The 22,250-nt window shown below is 45.7% G+C and overlaps 1 protein-coding gene across 4 annotated transcripts in view; it reads right to left on the reverse strand.

The window, feature by feature from the left end:
* Positions 1-21,389, reverse strand: part of CACNA1D (calcium voltage-gated channel subunit alpha1 D) — a 296,376-nt gene extending 274,987 nt beyond the window's left edge. For all 4 annotated transcript variants that reach the window (XM_064496422.1, XM_064496423.1, XM_031470549.2 and 1 more), the window contains exons 1-3: positions 20,993-21,389; positions 18,730-19,039; positions 14,912-15,017 (exon numbers count right to left, since the gene is read on the reverse strand). In XM_064496422.1, the coding sequence (XP_064352492.1) occupies positions 14,912-15,017; positions 18,730-19,039; positions 20,993-21,059 (483 nt within the window). In that variant the 5' untranslated portion in view covers positions 21,060-21,389. The remainder of the gene's footprint in view (positions 1-14,911; positions 15,018-18,729; positions 19,040-20,992) is intronic.
* Positions 21,390-22,250: the final 861 nt, after the last annotated feature.

Genomic DNA, 22,250 nt, shown 5'->3' on the forward strand with positions numbered 1-22,250 from the left:
ACAGGCGTGGGACTGATTTAAAAACTCCACAGCCCCCTAAAGGCAGAGGGAAAAGAGGCTCCCCCAATGCTCAGACCCTGAAAGTTGGCAAAGAGACCCTCCCCACAACCATTCCTAACCAATTAAATAACGTCTTGGCAGTCTTTTCAGCAAATGATGTTGGGAAAACTGGACAGCTGCATGTAAATCAATGAAGTTAAAATACTCCCTCACCCCATAGACAAAAATAAACTCAAAATGGCTTAAAGACTTAAACATAAGACAAGACACAATAAATATCCTAGAAGAAAACATAGGCAAAACATTCTCTGACATACATCTTGGCAATGTTCTCCTAGGGCAGTCTACCCAAGCAGTAGAAATAAAAGCAAAAAAAAAAAAAACAAATAGAACCTAAATAAACTTACAAGCTTTTGCACAACAAAGGAAATATAAGCAAAACAAGACAACCTACAGAATAGGAGAAAATATTTGCAAAAGATGAGACAGACAAGGGTTTAATTTCCAGAATATATAAAAAGCTCATACAACTTAATAACAAAAAAACAAACAACCTAATCCAAAAGTGGGCAGAAGACCTAAACAAGCAGTTCTCCAATGAAGACATACAAATGTCCAAGAGGCACATGAAAAAATGCTCAATATTGCTAATTATCAGAGAAATGCAAATCAAAACTACAATGAGATATCACCTCACACCAGTTAGAATGGCCATCATTCAAAAGTCCATAAATGATAAATGCTGGAGAGGCTGTGGAGAAAAGGGAACCTTCCTACGCTGTTGGTGGGAATGTAGTTTGATACAGCCATTGTGGCAAACAGTATGGAGATTCCTCAACAGACAAAAAATAGATGTACCATCAGATCCAGTAATCCCAATCCTGGGCATATAACCAGAGGGAACCTTAATTCAAAAAGATACATGTACCCCATCATTCATAGCAGTACTATTTACAATAGCCAAGACATGGAAACACCTAAATGTCTATCGATAGATGACTAGATAAAGTCATGGTATATTTATTCAATGGAATACAACTCAGCCATAAAAAAAAATAATAAAATAACGCTATTTGAAGCAATGTGGATGGCCCTGGAGAATGTCCTTCTAAGTGAAATAAGCCAGAAAGAGAAAGGAAAATACCATGTGGTATTATTTATACATGGAATCTAAAAATTTTTTTAAAAGACAAATGAACTTATTTACAAAACAGAAACAGACTCACAGAAATAGAAAACAAACTTAGGGTTTCGAGGGGGAAACGGGTGGAAAGAGATAAATTGGGAGTTCGAGATTTGCAGATACTGACTGGTATATATATAAAATAGATAAACAAGTTTATATTGCATAGCACAGAGAACTATATTCAACATCTTGTAGTAACTTATGGTGAAAAAGAATATGAAAACAAATATATGTATGTTCATGTATGACTGACGCATTGTGCTGTACACCAGAAATTGATACAACATTGTAAACTGATATTTCAATTTAAAAAATTAATTAATTAATTAATAACATCTTGGGTGAACTGGGGCTCACTCATATCATTTTGTTGACTCCTCGAAGACCTCATACTAAAGGTAAGACAAGCATGACTACCTCCATTTTACAGATGAGAAAATCAAGGCCAAGGGAGATAACAATTTGTTCTGTCACAAAGCTAGTAGGCAGCAAACCTGAGACCCAGGTCTAGACCAATTTCCTCCAGACTCTCTGCTCTCCAAAGGACATGATAACACAAACAGAAAGAGAAGAAGGGAGGCAGTCCAATCAGAGCAAACTACAAATGCAAGACTTGATGTATAAGGAAATTCACAGTACATACAACACTTGCTGTGCACAGAGGGCTCCCTTACAAAATCCCCTTTAACCATCTCAGCAATGAGGGGCAGAACTAGCATTATTACTTTCACCTTACAGGTGAAGAATCTGAGGTCACATGGCTGAGAAGAACAAACAGTATCCCTGGTCTTGGGGACCCTGAGCTCTGGCATGTCATGTTCCATCTGTAAGCCATGGTTTCCCAGCAGAACCACTTGCAAGGAGGCCTCCACTACGCCCAGGGACTTTGTGTCCTACCTCTGCCACATCCTAGATGTTTGGTCTTGGGGGAGTCATTTAACGGCCTTGCTCTGTAGCCTGTAGGCAGTTACTCACACTGTGAGAATGCACGGGCACTGTAACAGAAGCACACGGGCACCAGTGATAACTGCCATTACTCTGGTTCTAAGAATTGCCCCATCTTCCCTTCTGAGAGCACAGCAATCAGACCAGAACTCCCCTGACATCTGATTTGCTCTTTAGCACTTGTTTTCTTTCTCCTTCTGAGTATCATTTAAATCAAGAGGTGGCCAGGGGTCTCCCAGCTGGGCCTCACAGGAACAAGATACAGCTGGTCAAGTGGATGCCCGAGCAGCTGAGACAGTGTCCGCAGGGACACCACCAAGCATCACAGGAGGATGTTGAGCTCCGGATTTTGCTGCCCTACTCCAGCTGGGATAACTTCCTGGCTGTGGAAATCAGACTCTGATCACTAAACCAGCCCCTTCTACCCACAGTGTCCCAAGGGAAATCAACAGCACTTCACTGCTGCCTAAGGGAAGATGGAGTGCAGTCCAGGTCTAGGGCCTCCTACAACCAGCTGGGTAACTTTCCGTCACTAATTCACCAGGTTCCCGCAACACCCTTTCTGACTGCTAGGTCTCAAGCCCTTCAGGTTGGGTCAGTCTGGTGAAAACATCTTCCGTACAACTGCTTTGGAAAGCAAACCCCTAACCCCGTAAACCATTCAGGAAACTAATGTGGCTAGAAGGGTCCCACCCTCATCCAAGGCCCATAGTGTCACTCTCTCACTGGGGCAGGAGCAAGCAGGTCCGTCTTCCCAAGCTCCGCTTCCTCTCCTGTGAAGCTGAGGACAGTCACCCCTAACTCCCAGGACTGCGCTGAGGCTTTAGGACGCATCACCCTGGCTCCAGCAATAGTGAGCCACAGAGAGTCCATGCCTCCTAGAAGCCAGGGACCAGGCCAACCCTACAGACCGCTTAATCTCCTCTTTTACATAAGAGACAGGCTGGGTGAGGAAGAGTGGCTGTACTGTTCACAGGCTCTGAGTGGCGGGTGTGTGCAACTCAGGGACCCACAACCCTGACTGCTCATTCCTCCGACTGCCCTGTGCCCAAGAAGCCCCAGACTTGCCTTTCACAAGTAACACTTTTCAAGGAATTAAAATACAATAAAATCTACTTCATGCCCGAATTTAAACTCCTCTAATTCCCATTTTAATTGGATGATTCACAAGATGCTTCAGAAGACGGGCAGAGGGCCGCCCAGGTTCTCTCCACCTCGAAATGTCTCTGGGTAGCGAGAACGTCCCCGAACCTGGGTTCCATGCCATAACCAAAATCAGGACCGTGAAGCCTGCCCAGAGACCCACCTGGAGGTCCCGCTGTCGCTCGGCCCCTTGGCCTCCCCCTCCGCTGCTGAGTGTTTAGACGGCAGCAGCCCGGGAGCTATGACTTCTCCGCACCGCGTGGTGGGTAGAGCGCGGGCTCTTACGCGAAAAAGCAGGGAAAGAATCCCGGACGCCAGCGGCCCGGGAGCTTTGACCTCTCTGCGTGGCGCGGTGGGTAAAACGTGGGCTCTTAGGCCAAAAAGCCTGAGGAGAGTCCGGGACGCGAGCCGCCCGGCGAACTTTGACCTCTCCGCACGGCGCGGTGGGTGGAGCCTGGGCCCTTAGGTCCGAAAGCCCGGGGAGAGTCCCGGCCCTGCCAATTACCAGGCCTCGTGGCCACATGGGAACAATCTGACCACTCCGAGCCTTTCTTCCTCACCTGCAACATGAGGATTTCAGTAGTCTCTTCCTCGTGAGTTTATAGTGAGGATTAAGGGAGAACTAAAGAGATTACATATGCTGAGCCCACCTAGCCCGGTAGATGTCAGCCACCAGCTAGTAACAAAGGTAATTATCCATGTGCCTCCGGTTATGGTCAGAAAGACACAGCCTGTCGGCCACACTAGAACCAGCCTGGCTGAATCCCCCCTCCCCCCGCTGGCTCTCTCCATAAAATCATGAGGCTGTCTATGGCCAAATGATTTCTGCACGTTAATATGCATGAAGAAAGTAAGAGAATAATTTATGAAGTAAAACAGGGCAGAGAGGAGTGATCAAAACTATCTTTTAGACGATAAGAAATCGAGGAGATAAAAGTCTACTGAATGCCCAGCTTGCTTGGAAGAAACATGCTTTTGTCATCTGATTTTCCAGATGTCTCAAGTGTCCCTGCCCCAGAGCCTGACTTCAGTCTGGATTCCCAGCTGAAACTGGAGAGAATGGAAAAGAAATAGACCAGGAGACAGAAGCACTGGCCTGAGTCCCCACCTGGCTCCTCTCTCACTGTGTGACCCTGAGCAAGTCAACTGCTGGGTCTGAAAAAGGAACACATTCGTCTGAAGGTCACTGGGGTCCTTCTCAATCCCAAACTCACCAGGTCTGTGATCCACATTCAGTGCCATTCATGGTAAATCAGAACCGCCATCTAACCTACTATCCCCACCCCTCCCACCCCTGCCTTTAATGATTATCAATTAGCTTATTCAGCTGCCAACCTAAAATAACACCAAAGCTTTCTCTGCCCAGACTACAGCAGTAACAATCCCACGTGGCTTTCTAGAAAAAGACTTCTTAAACACCTCTCTTTTTACCAAATTCTTGCTGGGTGTCACTACTTTTCCACATTCTAATTTAGAACTTTAAATGTTTTAATTTCACTCCCACCAGATAAACATTCTGAAAAGAGCTTTGGATAGATTCATATTAATTTATATTTCAATAATTTAGAATTTGTGAACACCCAAAAAGAAGCACACTTTTGCATTACCTTTAAAAAAAAAAAGGACCAAGGGACTAATTAATGGTATAAAAGGGCAGCATTTTAACAATTTACCCATTCAAGCTGTTTTTGTACAATATAAAAGAAGTCATTTAAATATAAACAATGTTTCATTATACCCCATTGTTATCTATTTACTGAAGAACACTCAAGGTTGTCTTCTTATAAAAATATCGGTCACTTCTTTAGTTCACATGAGATTAAAAAAGTAAAACCACATCTCTTCCAAAATGAGGGTTTGGAAGGGGTTCCTTGTGTTAATTCATAGTATCCTTTTGTTCTCTGGCTTAAACCAAGTTAAGACAGTAAGTGAATGTATTTAATAGACCATATTTTACACAAAATAAATGCTCAAGAAAGTAATTTATGTATGATTAAATGACAGTTGTTTTAAACCACTCTCTTAATCTTCCCAACCTGAGTTCTATAGTAATTTATATAATCAAGAAAGGCAAAACTCTTCTAGAATACAGAAGTGCCTCCAGTATGCCACAGTTTAATGCTGTGCCCTAACCTTTTAAGAACTCTGAATCCAGAGGCCATCTGTTTGCAGGGCATTTATTTCTCTTCAACAAAAGCACAGTGAAGACAGGGCTTTTGTTTTGAAGCACTGCCCCAACAGTACCTTGCACAAGGACCCATGCTGTTGATTCCCGCTAGGATTTGCTTCCTAGAAAGCTCCCCTCTCAACGAATACAGCTGCTTCCTATTGTTGAGAGAATAAAAACACTGTAAGTTAGAAGTGCTCCCTTTTGCCACCACTGCTGGAAAACCTAACAGCCAATTCAGTGCCCAGGTGTTAGCAATCCACTCACCTCGTGCACCTGGACAAGCTCCTTTTTGTTTGGAGTTCTGATTTGCCCCATCTTTCATCAACTTCCATTTTCTAAGTCACCTCAGAGTTTTTGGAAGTAAGAGGGGTACAAACCCTGTGATAAATACCATAATAAAAGCAAAGTTCTAGTGTGTGTGAAAAAATAATAATCAAAGACCTCCAGACAGCAGAAACAAAGCAGGTGAGATATTTTTCTTCCACAACTAAAAGGGAACATAAAGGCAGTATTGGTCTTGGTACTCAATGGAAGCAAGCAAACACTACAAAACTAAGGCTCAATTTTTGCATTAGGGACTGATTTACCTATTAGCTACCTGGAATGAGTGTTTCCCTTGAAAGAATCATGGTCCCCAAGTGTGTGGCACCCAAAGCAAAGGAAAGAATATTCCTTGGTGCCTTTCATCTGGGTCTGTGGTTCAAAAAAGATGACAAGTCTGGCACTCAGGGTTCCTGGACTTTCTGCTGTAACCACATGCTCCAGGTGTCTCCCAACCATCCAAGAAAGAGCCTGTACCTCCCCCCTCAGCCCCCACCAGAGGTTTCCTTTTCCATGGCCTAGGATAAAGAACAAATGATGTCACTCATCAGAGTTAAAGGACAGCTGATCTCAAGGAGACGCGGAGGTGGGAACGTAAATCGATAAAGGCGAAGTGGAAGCCAATGTGGCATTAAGTATGGAAATGGAAAAAAACGCACTACCCTCCCACCCAGAGAGCTTACTTCTAAGTACTTACCCCAGAGAAATGTTTACTTGTATGCACAAAAAGCATAGACAAATATTCAATGCAGCATTGTTTAAAATAGTTAAAACTTTAGGAACTATCCTAAATGCTCATCCAATAGAGAACAATTAAATAAACCATGGCACATACATGGGATATTTTATGGCAACTAAGAAGTTGTGAGAGCTCTAAATACAGGTATGGAAAGACCTATAAGACACATACAGTGGAAAAAAAGAAAGCTCTGTAATGTATACATTCTGCTTCCACTTGTGTAAAATTTAAAATACCCAAACTATATAGATATATATTTCAAAATGCACAGATCATGTACACATACACAGTGAAAAACAATTCTGAAACAGGTTACCCGTGATTAGAAGGAGCTGGGTAGATAAAAGGAGATTATCAATTTATCTGTATTAACTGTTCAGAAGAATATCTTCATGTATTACTTGTGTAAGTTCAAATGATGATTTAAAGAATGCAAAATATGAAAAACAAAGGCGGCTGCTCTCTGACCCCATGTTGTGGGTTTTCTTTAATGAAAGAGCAGCTGGGCACAGTGAGCTGGCAGCAGCACCAGCTAGAAGCCGGGACCCGTGAGTCTGGTATGCTCTGCACAGCAGGTCTCAATAAATATTTGTTGAATAATGGTGCCTTGACTTCCTATCTTATAAACAAGGGTTCTTACAGCACTACAAACATATTTGTGAGTATGCTATGCTAGACTTCTCCGTGGATGTAGGGAAAGGAGGCAGGCTGGACCCCTCAGAAGATGACCAAGACAGGGAAAGGCATGAGCCTCAGACCCAACCTGCTTTCAACCCCCAGGCCAAGCTGACCCAGGACACCTCCGCCTTCCTTCCCAGGCAGGGTCCACCTGCCAGCTGCATCTTCCCTGAGTGGTCTGCAGCCTGCTTTCCCTCCCTCAGGTCAGCCCTCCAATTCCCCCCAGTCTGAGTCTCACTCATTCAATAATTTAAACAGGTAACTTCTAAAATGACCACTCAGCCAGAAGGGAGGAGGAAAAGAAATTAGCAGAAATAACTGCTTTGAGGTTCTGGAGAAGAAAGTCATTTTCCCCACATGGGCAGTGTCTGGGGCCCTGCTTGGTTAACATCACCAGAAGAAGGCTGCATCCTAGAAGGTGCATGTCAAAAACACCCAAGGTTCCATCCACCCACTACACTTTTCCCCCAGCTCTCTCTCTCTCTCGCTCTCTCGCTCTCACACTCTCTCTCTCTCTCTCTCTCTCTCACACACACACACACACACACACACAGAAACGCTCAGAAAGTTCCTCCTTCAAACCCATCTTCAGTTTTTCTCACTGTGCCCACCTCCCCACCTCCCAGTGCCAGCTCCACCTGCCCAGCAAAACAGCCTCACTGCCCACAAGAACTCCAGCTGCAAGAATACCAATCTCACTCACATTAAAAAGGAAAGATGCCTTCTGGCACTTTCCTTATTTTGATCACAAGGTCAGAACAGGACTTGGGGACATATCCTATAGTGCTGACAGCAGAGAACCCCAAGAGTGGGAGCATGATAGGAGATTTACATCTATTTGTAGATGAGCTACCAACCCCCACCCTCACCCCACAGGGCAAGGACACCCACCAACATCCCCTCCCTTGGCACATCATCCAAGCAACAGTAACACTCCACTCAGCCACCAGGATTTCAGAGCCTCTGCAATTTCCTTAGGGATTTTCCTAGAGGAGGAGCTGCTGAGGGTCTGTGATGGAGTCCCCACCCCACCACCACCAACAGTAGTTCACAAGACGTGTCTCTACTGCTGGGCAAGTGGACCCCTCTGTATCAGATACTTCTTATGTTGTACAGACAGTTAAAAATTAAAGGTGTATAGCACAGGGAAATACATACAAGATCTTGCGGTAGCACACGGTGAAAAAGAATGTGACAATGATTATATTCATGTATAACTGAAAAATTATGCTCTACACTGGAAATTGACACAACATTGTAAACTGACTATAATTCAATAAAAAAAAATTAAAGGGAGATGGTGAAGGTTAAAATAGGAAACTATCCACAGATCTGCTACAGGGGTCTCCTGTTCTCACACAATCATTTTTACAATATCACACTTAAGCTGAGGTTAAGGAAGGAATGCATCTCCCCGAAGACCCTGCCCCAAATGGACTGAGGGGATGCACATTTCAGACTGTGTGTGAGGGGGACCTTCTGGAGGCCAGTCAGACTCTGCCTCAGAGACTTGAGGGCTGGGGTGCAGGGTGGGATCCTGAGACCCTCTTTTAAAAAAAAACTCTTTTTTTGTTTTGTTTTTGTTGTTGTTGGTTTGGGGGTTTTGGCGGGGGGCGGTAATTAGATTTATTTACTTATTTTAACAGAGGTAGTGGGGATTAAACTCAGGACCCTGTGCATGCTAAGCATGCACTCTACCACTGAGCTATACCCTCCCCTGCTCCATAACCTCTTTTAAGCCCCCTTTCCAGTTGTATCTGATATAGTGTCTACCTCTTGGACTTGTCCCTTAGCTAAGTTAATAAATTACAAAAACACACACAAGTTCTGGCCAATACACCAATACAGCCTCACTCCAAGATAGGCTCATTTTTAAAAGGTCTGAGCAGGGAAGTTCTAGTATTCACAGAGTGTCTATATAACAATGAGATCACTTTTTAACAAACCAATCAAAAGAGTGAGGCCCTTCTGGAATTCTTCTTAAGGAATTTAAATAGTTGTAAATCTGAATTCTCTAAGAGTTGGGTTTGATTTCTGAAAAACAACTAATACTCAAGGCCTGTTCAATAAAAGATCAAGCTAGGTAACTTGTTCTTTGTCAACATGAGGTAAGACTACAAAAGAAATGCAATTATTTGTACAAGGTATATTTATGTACCGTTTATGATCAGGAAACCAGCTCTGGGTTAAGTGTTACTACACAAGTCCATCTACTCTGGTCATTTTGCTGCTCTTCCTCCACCAACATTCACACGAAATGTGACACACACACCTACCCAAGTACCACTACTCACACATGGCTCACACACAATTCTGAATACAGAAGTTAGCTTATGACGTAGGGATTCAAAAAGTATCAAGTACTTGTCTTCCTACTCTCTTGCTTCAGATATAGAGTAAATTTGTCAAGAAAGATCAATTCTGAAATTCAAGGCAAACTCTGACAGGTGTTTCCTGGGATTCTCATTAATATTGGACAATGAAAGTCAGCCTCTCGAGCAAACATTAATCATTAGCCAATTGTTGAAAATTAACTACTGATCTATAAGGACATACCGTGGAGCCCCTGTACCTTCATTCATTTATGTACCTAGTCATCACACATGCATTTCCTAATGTGCCTACTGTGTGCCACCCAGGGTTAAGTTCACCACACCGTCGATATCAATCAGGCTCCAGCCTCAGCCTCTAGGAATATACTGGTTTCATCCAAAGTCACTCAGTTCACCAGCCAAAGAGTCAGGCTGTTAGACCCCAGAGCCCATGTGCAGAACCACACACTGCACACCAAGCCACTTCCTGCAGCAGTTATAAAATAAGGCAGAAAGGGGCTAATATCTGTAAAAAGGAGAATTTACCATGCTTATGGGACTGCAGGGAGAAAGCAAGTATTACTTACACACAGCAGGTGGGGTAGGAGGTGGGGACAAGGATCAGAGAAGGCTGAACTGAGGGCAGCACACCAGCTGTCCTAGAAAAACAGACAGAATCCAGGCACAAAGAAGGAAGAACATGCAATTCAAACAGAAAGACAACAGAGCAAAGATGCAGAGTAGATGAGGTACAGAACTAAAAGTCACCCCATAGGCAAAGCCCAAGGACCCAAGTTATAAAACTGTGTCTCAGGTGTTTTGATCCACACCGCTCACTACATGAGATGCTAAACTACAGATCATACAGAGTCAATGACCTCACTTTTTAAGCACAGGAAACACTGTGCATGGAGGTCTCAGCCATGGAGGAGAGAATGCAATCAAAGTGGGCTGTCCCACAATGGTCCTGGCCATTGTAAGGCATTTGGTTCCACTGACGAGAGTCCCCAGCTGGCACTGCTTTCCAGAGATGCTCCCACCATTCTGCTACCCTGAGCTCTGAGCCAGAGCACAAAATGTCCAAGACTGCTCTGCTCAGAAACCCAGCTCTGATGCTCCTTCAGCAAGAGGTGCACAAGAAGCAGGGTCACGAGACCCTAAGCTCTTCAGGAGTAAAACACTTGGAATTTCCCACCCACCCACAGCCAAGGACCTCCAGGAGTCCAGAGACAGACCTGCCACCCAAGGAAATCCTAAATATGGCTCAGAGGAGAGACTGGGTGAGGTGCTTCTCCTGAGAGAGCGTGCATTCAGCCATCAACAACCCGCCCACCTTTATGAAGATCCACTGCACACCGTCAGGGCAGGCGCTGCTGGGGTTCCAAAGTGATTCACTATGAACTGTATTGCAAAGATGCTTGATAAGATGAAGATAAGATGTGCACATAAATAACTAAAATACAGGGTGTTTTATGTGCCAAGTGCCACGAGAGACAGTCAGATAAGTGTGTTACTTCCAATCAGGGTCAGAAAAGGCTTCACTGAAAGAATCTGAAAATATATATATATGTATAATGTGTATGTATAACTGAATCGCTTTACTGTACACTTTAAACTAACATTGTAAATAGACTACACATTGATAAAAAATAAGAATTAAAAGAAAGAAAGAAAGAAAAAGGCTTCACGGAAGAGCCGTCCTTTGAGATTACTCCTGAACAGCTCTAAGGACAGTGACACTGATGAAAGGGTGGTGAGGAGGAAGAGGCATTTCAAATGGAGAAAAGGCCATGGGTGGAGAAGAGGAGGGAAGGGTGCTGAGGAACGGCTGGTAGACAAATGGGGTTGGGGGGCACTATGAAGGAGAGGAGTGAAGGATAAACCAGAACAGGTTGAACGGACCAAGAAAGACCTGGCCATGGGGTCTGGCCTCCCCTCGGGCAGGGCAGGGGCAGCCCCTGAAGCCTCAGGATCACTCCTCTAGCAGAAGTCATGGCTGTAACGTGAGTGGAGAGGAAGGGGAAGACGTGAGGGATTTTGCAGAGGCCAAGTGTCAACAGTCTAAAACCACAAATAAATGGGCTCAACAGCAAAGGGGACAAAAAGGGAATCAAAGACTTAGTTAACTTTTCGCTGAGTTTAACAAGCATTTACTGAGCACCTGATAGGCACCAGGCACTTGGCCTGGTCAAGGGACAGAGCACCATGGGCCGCACGCCTTGTCCTCAGAGGCTGCAGTCACCAGCAGACATCAAGGAAAGTCTGGACTGGCTGGTGAGCGCCCCTCTCTGGACAGTTCTCATTTGAGGCCATTCAGCACTACAAAGAACTGGGCGGCAGCCTGGGGGTGGGTGTGGGAGTACCAGGAACAGGATGTACAGATGCACACGGTTCAGCCACAGCAGTGTGCTTATGAGAAACTGAAGTTTGGGAAGCAAAATAAAGCATTTTCTAGCACAGTGAAGTACAGGACTGTGATCATCCTTACTCTGACACTCTGTGAAGAAGCACTCCCTTTCCCCTGCCCCATGCCAGGAAGAAAATTAAATAAATGATATACACTTTCAATAAGTGGAGAGGAAACCCTGCTACTGACTGATCTAGGAGGGATATTGCTGTGGGAACTGAGCTGCACCGTTTCCATGGCTTCAGCCTCCACTAGTCCCTGAGAGTCCAACAATGAAAGCTGTACAAAAACTTGAGACTGTTTATATACATATATATATTTTTTTAATCTAACTCTGGGAAAACTTAACTGCCCCCAAGGTAGTCTCCAAATCCCCAAAGCTAGATGAGTTACATATAACCGAGACCAGACACACACTGGATCAAGGATGACAGCCGCATTTCTTCTCCAACAAAAGTAATAACCTCCCTACAAACTACCTGCAACAGGCAGAAACATCTTCCACCAAGATGGCCCTGAATCTTACTCCAGGTGGTCAACATCCACATTCCTGACAGAGCTCAGAGGCAGAGGAAACCACCAGCTCCCTGACACATACAACTGTATTGGTCTCTGCCCTTTGTTTTGCCGTTCACATTAATTGAAAGGTGTTTACTACAGATGAAAAATAAGCTTTGTTCAGCTGCCTCTAAACCAACCCCAAAAATAGAGCAATCACTTTGGTACAAATTGGGTCAAATGTATTAAAAAACAAAACAAAACAAAACAAACCTGCTCCCTGGCAAGAGGACTGACATGGCATGGGACCTTGCTAAGAGTCAGGGGGAAATCCGCATATATCTTCCCTTCCCACAGTGGGAAAGGAAATATTTAATGAGTTAGGCAGAGACAAAACTCATCTAACTATGGGACCATTTAAGTGAGCACAAGACACAAACTTGAATGCTATGAGTTTCAGGATACTGAGAGGTCAAAGGAATACATGTTGGTTTTTAGGAAGGCCTGCCAAACTAACACACCTCCCTCTCCCACCCAAAAAAGACCAGTGTTTAAGAACTGTCAAGAAAAGATCCACTGGGGAGGGATTGCCAGAGGGAGGAAAGGAGATTTATCCATTTCCTATATTTTATTCCCTCCCTTATTAGCTGACAAATCCAAATGGTCTGACAGTACTTACATTAGTGCCCTGAATTTCCCTGGGAAAAAAGAATCAGAGTATTAATTGACTTACACATGCAGCTACATTAATTATTCCATTGATCTGAATTAATCTGCCTTTCTGAAAGGTATTTATTTTCTAAGTTTGTTTAATCATGTTCTCTTGAGCTACAAAAAGCAACAAACTGGGTCACCATCCACGTTGTTAAATTTGGTAACAAGCTGACACCATCTGTGGCCTAGCCCCATTGATGGGGGCTTTTCACTACTTCTGCTTTTCCTTTGAAATGACTATCTATAATGTCACATGTCTATGACCAAATCAGAAGCTATTTAAAATACCCAAAATCACACAACTCATCTCTAGCACAGGATGAATATACACTAATAATGAGGCTGTATATGTGATCCAACTTCCATTTACAGTTGTACTTTCAGTAGCAGTATCCAAAGTGTTTTAAAATTCTCTAGACATCAGACTACAGAAGGCCAAATATGAAGAGACATCATGCTGAAATATGCCACACATTTTAAGTGTAATATGATATCCTATACGTAAACTATGAAGTCTAAAATCACAGGAACACAATGTCAACATCTTCAGAACCCAGCAGAGCTCTCCCCACACTAGTTTTTCCTTTACAACACTCAGTTAAGAACATCCAGCCAGACGAAAATACAGCTTCAACACGAGAAACCAAAAACAAATGGAACCAGCTAAAAGAGGGGAAGGCAATACAAGAGAGAGGGTTTCCTGTTATCCAGGCCCAGCCCCTCATTTACCTCCTTTCTGCATGGCCTCGTTAGGAAGGACTGAGCCCTACAAAGGCGATGCTACAGCCCCAGAAAAATCCTGAAACAGCTTCTGAATCATCAAGGAAAGATGACAGAATGTCAGAGGTAAAAACAACTCTCCTGATTGTCTCACCCAATCCCATCAATGGACAGTTGGGCAGTGCAGAAAAGGTATGCAAATAAATGCCCCAAGATTCAGCCAGTTGACAGCCAAGTAGGACAACTCCTAGTCCCACTCTAGTGCTTTTTCTTTTTTTTTTTTTTTTTAACTATATCAACCTTTCCCAAAGGAAGTTCCATGAAACACTGTGATGCGTTCTGCCAAAAAATGTTTAAAGAATCCATGACCAATTACTTTTAGGGACTAGCTGAGTTAAACAAAATGAAACTGGTTTTTTAACTACAGACCTTTCTGGAGCTTTTACTGAATTAATGTGCACCATAAATCTTTAAGAGGGCAATAAAGTATTGGAAGTATCTCAATTTATTTCACCGTAGAATCATTTTATCTTGGAGCATTTCATAGGCTAAGAGCAGGAACTTTGATACTATACTGTATTATTCTCCAAATTATGCTCTATGTGGATTAGTTTTGTTATATTCTACTTCTGTAAAAATTAACAGTTCATATATAATAACTACAATAACTCTCTACTTATCAGAAAAATTGAGCAAAGTACCCACTGCTCCCAAATAACACTGGGTTAAATTTTTTTTAATTAAAAAAAAAGCTAACATTATGAGGGAAAGAATGGTAGACAAAAGAAAGCCTATATGGAGAGAAAAGTTATTTTTAAATCTGCTACAAATGTCTTCCATAAAAAGGTCCACATCTATTTATACAAGATTCATGTCTTTAAACACTTTCATTCAGTATAAATTTGAGAATGCAGGTTAAAAAAAAAACACACACACACACACCAGTGTTTCAAAGCTCTGTGAAACATCACATGCGTAGCTGTAAACTTCAACCACCCAGAAAGCCAGCTGCCAGCTTCGGTACAAAGGCAAATGACAAACACACACCAGGATAAGCAGGAACTCTAAGGACACTTACCAAATTATGATTTGTTGAATTAGAATCATCTTCAGGGAATGGGATGTAAATAGCTAAGGCCACACAATTGGCAAAAATAGCCAATAATATAAATATGTCAAATGGTCTGAAAATTTTTGTTAAGGTATATATGTGTTATGTCAGCATACACCATCTCTCTCATCACACTCCCAATCACACCACTTTTGAATTGCTTTTTAAATTAAAATTACACACACAAATCCTTATTCCACTGACTGCTGCAACTACTAAGTTTCCAGCAGGAGTAATCGTCAGTGGTCAACTCACTGCGGATCTTCCTATCAAATGACCTCCCCATGTCCTTTTCTTCTGTTACAAGGCTCACATTACACTCATTCTTCTGTGGGACGTTTTATATGAAAACCTAAAAGTACATCCAATTAGGGCACTGTGCAAACCAAGCTTCTGCTTCCTGTCATTTTAAAAGCAACAAGGGCCTTAGAAAGCTAAATTCCTGGCTGTTGCAGACACAAAGAGAAGCCATCGTGAGACAAATCTCTTCCACAAATCCTTGCCACCATGTGTTAGAGCTGTTTTCTTGGAGGCTATTCTTGGCTGGGTCAGTCTGAATCTCCTGTCTGGACTGGCACAGGCCGGTCAGCAAAGACATCTTCCATTCCACCTGTGACTATCTCATGGCAGTTCCAATACTTCAGACACCGTAACAAGCAAACCAGGCTTCACCTCCCTCTCCTGCTTTTACTAATCAGTGGTTATCACTGTTTCAGATGAGAGCTGGACTGGAGCTGTATATAATGTACTGTTATTGTGTTCAACTTACAACCAAATTAAATAAAAAGTAATAAGAAATCAGCACCAGACGTCTTCAGAGTTCAATTTAACATCTCTAAATCTCGGGGGTCTGTCTGGAAGAATCACTCTGAGAGCAGCCTTCAACAGATACTTGCTTAAACATTCTGGTGTTATTCAGAGACATTGTCAAAACTGGCAATACAAAATTTGACATCTGCCAAAATGACTGTTTTTCTTCTCTCGGTTTTCAGTCTTTTCAAATGCAAGGTTTCATGAATACCAATCTAATCTCCAACTCTGGACTTGGTTGTACAGCACTGTTTCTCCCATATGCTTACCCACAAAAGACAAGGCCACCATTTAACCAGACACCTCCAAGTCCTAAAGCTTTGAGGGTATGAACAGACCCTTCCCAATTCATCCTGATTTCCTTCTGGGAAATCCAATGATGCCAAAGAAAACAAAGGCCCCTCACGTCTCTGGGGGTACCTTGAATTTCATGAAACCTCTGCCCCCTGAAGAAGTTGAACACTCACTGAAATATGGATGTGAAATACATCATTCCCTTATTCATCCGATGGGCTTATTTTTAAAGCCAGTTATCCTTCCCTCATATTTATTCTTTTAACGCATCTAGTATTACAAAATCTCTTACGTTGGGATCCAATTGTAAGACAGTCCACCTCAAAAACTTCAGAATCTTCTTTTCATTTTTCCTTCTGGCAGTTCCTACCAAAGTTTTAAAAGTCAACTGCCTTAATGTCATCCTACATAGAAAAACACTGACTGTCTCTTCTCTCCCCCACACCACCATTCTGCCTTTTTAATTTCCTATTACCTAAATGAGAAGCCAGCAAATCTGAGAAGTACTAATGCTGTTCAGGAAGGCCAAACATAAGAGTATTTTTTCCTTTATGGTGGTCCAGTTTCAGACTCCAGGTATTGCTAGATGCCATCTCACTGCCCCAAGATTCTCACAAGCTAAGCAGAACAGAGCAATAGAGAACTAGATGGGTCTGATCCTAAATATTCCTTCCTCGTTCCCCTAAGTGCAGGACACAATGCCGAGCCTGCACATAAACTCTAAAAGCGTGTAAAAAGTCACTCTCCTAGTGCTGATGGAGTCTGGCACAGCTGGCTCTAGGAGGCTGTCTGCATCCTGCTCCCTGAAATTGAAGGAAACTGTCATTTGAAAAAACAAATCATATATCGTTTCAGAATCTATTCCACAGATTGTCCCAATGGTAGGTCGGCTTCTCCCGGTACTGGCAGCCACAGCCCCTAGTTCCTGTACACATGTGCCTCGCAGTGCAGGAACAGGAATCCACCACACGATCCAGGAATTCACTCCATTCACATAAATTCCTATATACAAATTACTGTGCACCAAGAGACACAGCATCAGGCCTCCCACCTCACTACACATGAAATTAATGACACTACCGAGAGGTCTCTGCTTACTCAGAGTCACGTCAAGCCAACCTGAGGAGGAGGAGATTGCGCTGGCTAAGTACAATTACTGCCTCTGACTCCAGCCATGCCGCTGAGGGACACCCTGTTGACCTAGCTCCCTCCTGGGCCAACACCAGTGTTCTTCCTCAGGCTCAAAAAAGAACCTAAAGAGAAAACACATCCACATGACCCCAGGCATGTGAGAGACTCTGCAACTCCTTCTAGAGAGGATACAACTGTTGAAAAAAGGAAATGCACATGAAAACCCCTCAAATCTGACCCTTGGCTACTCTCTCCAAAACCTTTCTAGACAGTTACCTCATTTTCATGCAAATCCTTGAGCACAGAAAACAGCCAGCTGAGACAGAGGGTGTGCAAAGAGCTGCCTAGCTAGGTACTCAAGTTATAAGGGGGGTACAGCTCCAGTTTGCAGCCAGGGCTCCGACCGCCTCCCTGTGGAGCGTGGCCCCTCCTCACTGGGCTCAGTGGGGAAGCCCTCTGTTCATACTCCTTCCTATCATTGGGAATCGCTCTAAGGCCCTGGGTAGCCCCACAATACTTCTGGGAAAAGGAAATGCTGTGTTTTACGCAAATCAGTGAATCATCTGCCTAATTAGAAAGCCATTTGCTCAGAAAGGCCTCAGTCAACCTCTTCTGAAGGGTGGCAGGCACTGGAGCCTGGCCTCTAGGTTTGGGGAAGGGGGTGAGCAGGCAAAGCACCCAGTTTTCCAAGATCTGGGAGCTAACAGCCCTCTTGAGGCATTTGGAGTTCAGTTTTAAAAATACAAAGGAGACACCCAGAAATGTAACTCCAGTCCAAGGACACAGACAGAATTTTTTTTATAAAGGCAGCAACTGCAAATTCCTCCACTGTGAGGGCTGTGCTCTAACTTAGCCAGGCTCAGGAAGAAGAGGCAGACACCAACCTCTCCCTTCACAGGCTCCCTCCTGCTCACGTTTCAAATGCTGTTTGGGAACTTGTCAAAAGGAAATTCCAGGAAGTCTTAGCACTGAGGAGCAAATCGCTCCCTCCCTGTGAAGCAAGCGTTCATATTTGTAGCTACCTGAACATCAGACTCACCAAATGTCAGACCTAGAAGCAGCTTTAGTATTAATTGGAGTTTCCGAAGTAAATTCCAAACAGTAGAATGAGAAGATGCCACTAAAGGTCAAAAACATATTTATTTCTAGTAGTCTTTTTTTAATCAGCACACCTTACTTGCAATAGGTTCAGTGCATACCGCTGCTGAAAAACAATGGTGTGTTTAAAGGAACTATCTAGAGTCAGATGACCAAAGGGTAGTTTCATATTTTAATTATCTACCATTTTGAATTTTCAGGTTGTCACTCCCTCCCCCACCACTACACACACACACACACACACAGAGTATTCTAAATATACCCACAGAGATACCCCTCTGCACCCTGAGGAGACAGGAAATTATATACCATGAAACCTTCTACATACAGCCTCTCTGTTGCTCACATTCCAGACTGCTATCACTTTGTAAGTGCCATTTCAGAAAGCAAATCCTTTTAAAGAACAGATGGTAAAAGAGAAAATGAGAAAGACTTCCCCTAAAAAAGGATACTTCCATTCCACTATACTAATGCAGGCTCTTCGGATGGGGTTATTGAGTGACAAACAGAAAAGGGCACGGGCAGGTCGGCTGTTGGACGAGTTACCCTGTTTTTTGCTCTTGGCGTATTGCTGACGTTTTCTTTGGGAGAGAGATCCTACAGGTGGGGGTGCGGAGGTGCTCATAGTTTGGGCAGCCTTGGCCTGTCTAGCAGCATCGATTGCGGCTTGCCAAGACAGGACAGTTTGCTTGGAGCTATTCGGCTGAGAAGTTGGTCCTTCACCAGAAAGAGGGAGCCTGGTGCCTCTTGCATAGTTTGCCTCTGGGAAGAAGGAGAAAAAGAAAAATTAAAAAACAAAACAAAACAGTAAGACTCCAGTGTCAGAAGAAAGCAAAGGTGGTTACCCATCAAGAATAGGGGGAATCATCCCCATGGTTCCATTTGGGACCTCATGTCCTACTTTTCAGAAGCAGGGTTTGGTCAGCCAGAGCAGCAAGAAAAGTCCCCGTGCTCTGCCCAAAGTGTCAGTAACACAGGACCACTGCTGCATCACACCCAGTGGGTTAGTACCTCTCTACATCCCTGTCTCCACAAGGAGCCTTTCAGTGCATTTCTTCAGACAAACTGAGGTCATTCCCCCATTTTATTCCACTTCTTTCTTGACTTTTAAAACCCATTTATCTCTGATGAGTTAACAGAGACATACACAACAGCTTTTCTTCAAAATAACTACCATCACATACACACAAAAAAGGCAGTGCCAATAATTCAATAGTCTTAATCATTTTCAGGGTGTTACTCCAACATCTTTCCACAGCCACAAATACATTTTTTTCAGCATGGAAAAAAATCCTCCACTGGCACCAGGGCAATACCAAAAGCCCCACAACAAATATCTAGATTATGCACTGACACTTCCTGCAAATGAAAATTCATGATGCTTGGGACTCATTTCCTCCACAGGCTTCCGAAAACAGAAAACATCTTTAGGGCTTTTTTGCATTTTAAATTGCAGCCGCAGCAGCCAAGCCAGCATCCAGAGAAACAGACAAGGCAGGCAGCCTGCACCCTTACACCTAGGATAGACAGGCTGGGTTATGCCAGAGGCCCTCAAGGCCTAAACAGCAATCACCTCAGTGTCGGATGGCATCCAAGTGCACAGAGGGTAGAACTCCACAGGGGCTTCATGTGCAAAGCCCCATCCAGCTTGGGGTCAGGCCAACACCCAGGCAAGTCTTCCAGGCACCTGCCTGCCTTGGGTCACAACCTCCTCACTGAGACAAGTCAAAGTGAGACTGGTGACAGCGGTAGAGGAATGGGCATTTGCAAGACCAATTCTTGCTAAATAAAGAGCAAGGGAGAGTCAAAGTAAGCACAGGTCTGCCTGACCAGCCGCCGGAGAAGGGGTTCACAGGGAAGGGCAACAGAGGTCTGAGCCAGGGGAGGATTCGTGCCAAGCCTTCCCTTGGGGAGCGCTCCACGGGAAGGCTGCGAGCCTTGGGAGTTGTAGGGGACTCAAGCGACCTCCAAGGAGGAGGGAGGAGGGCTGGCCAGGAGCTGCTCCAGCTTCCCTCGATCCAGCCGGGCCAGCGTGGTAACTGCACGTGGTGCCCGGCCGGCTCGGGAGGGGAGCCCCACAGCGGCAGCGACTCCCCGGGCATTGCTAGGTTACCGACGTGTGCACAGCAGCGCAGGGAGCGGGAATACGCGTTCCACCCGACCCCCTAGCCGGCGATTCTAAGACCCAGCCTCCCTCTCAAGGGGAGGGGGTTGCTTTACCCACCGGCGGGAAGGGTGAAAGCCGGCAATCCTAGAATTTTCAGGATGCCACCAAACACCTTCTTTCTAGTCAACCAAGGGGCGGGGAAGGAGGGGAAGGCGAAAAGAGGCTGGTAAGGGGGCTCAGGCTAAAGACTCACAGCCACCCCCTTTCCATCGCTCAGCGTTGGAGGAAAGTTGAGCCCGAGGACACTAAACCCGAATCACCTCGGCTCACCATCCCTCCGGCCGCACAGTACTCCACGGACTCCACAGCCGCCCCCACCCCACAAATGCAGAATTAACTCTGACATTCAAGGCCTGAAGGGGAGAACGAAGTGGCTGTCACGCATCTCCCCTATGTAGATGACACCGAGCTAGAAGCAGCCTCTCCAACCCCCTCAACCCACCAGCATATCAGAGACGGGAGGGGGTGAGAAGGAAGAGGGGGTGGGAAGAGGAGGACCATGACAAGGATTAGATTTGGCAGCGGGTGCCCAGGCTCTGGCTGCTCACCGTTCGCGTGGTCCGCTTGCTGCTGCCGTTGATGCTGCATTTTTTTCATCATCATCATCATCATCATCCACGAACATTTATTGAGCGCCTACTGTGTGCAGGGCACTGTGCTGGGCGTTGGGGAGGGGGAGGAACGGGTAAGGGGGTGACCGATAGGTAGGAGCCGCGGTCCCTGCCCTTATTTAAGCTTCAGCAGGGGGTGGGGAGGGACGGGGACAGATAACAGAAAATAAGAATAATTTATAAAAACCGCTGGCCACCCACGCTCCCTCTTTTTCAAAATCGGAGCAAAATAAACTTTTTTAAAAAAAAATAAGATCAGATGTATATATTATCTTGATAATATATACATGTAATTTTTTGCTGCAAAGGAGAATTGGCTTGGTCTCCTCCTCTAGCGGAGGGATGCCGCGGGGATGCCGGTCCGGCCGCCGGGGCCGCTCCGCGCGCCCCCCATGCCCGCCCGCCCGCCCGCCCGCCGCGGTGCCCGGTGCCCGGTGCCCGCCGCCGCCGCCGCCGCCCGCGCCGCCGCTGGCTCGGGACCGCGGGCAGCCCGAGCTCACATCCGGGGACGGAGGCGCTCGCTCGCTCGCTCCGCGCCCGCCGCGCCGCGCCGCACGCCGGCTTCGCCCTGGCGACGCTGCGCGCCCGCCGCCGCGTCCCCCTCCCTCCCCCCGCCCGCTCTGGGCCTCCCACGGGCCGTGCAGTGCCCGGGCGATCGGAGGCCTGCCCGCAGCTCTCCCCTCCCGGCCCGCGCGGTCGCGGTGGCCGCCGCGTGGGACTCGGGGGGCCGCCACCCCGGCCTGGCTCGGCTGACCCGCGGGCGCCGAAGGGTTAAGCGCGCTCTAGCTGCGGGCAGTCCTCTTAACCCCCTCGGCGCCGCCGCGGGCTCTCCCCTTTCCTCCGAAGAGGCAGGCGGAGCCTGTGGATCCCGCTGTGGCCGGGTGCGGATTAACCGCTCCTCCCCTGGCATTTCTTCGGGGCGGGGGCAAGGGGACACTTAGACTCCCGCGGCGGGCCTCGATTCTCCGCGCCGTCCTCCCTGCAGCACACCTGAAGGAGGCTCCGCCCCCTGGGAGCACAGGTGCGGGCAGGCGGTAGTTGCTTGGGTTGCGAGGGGTTCTGCCTGGCTCCCAAACGCTCCGGAGCCCGGCGAGAGCCTCCCTTTTTTCTAGGCTCTTTCCGATTGCAGGAAGGATGGGGTCGCCCGGCTGTCTGGGGAGCACTCACTGCCCCAGGTAACAGCACCTTTGGATGT

Source organism: Camelus dromedarius, chromosome 17 (assembly GCF_036321535.1).
Source record: "Camelus dromedarius isolate mCamDro1 chromosome 17, mCamDro1.pat, whole genome shotgun sequence".
NCBI lineage: Eukaryota > Metazoa > Chordata > Mammalia > Artiodactyla > Camelidae > Camelus > Camelus dromedarius.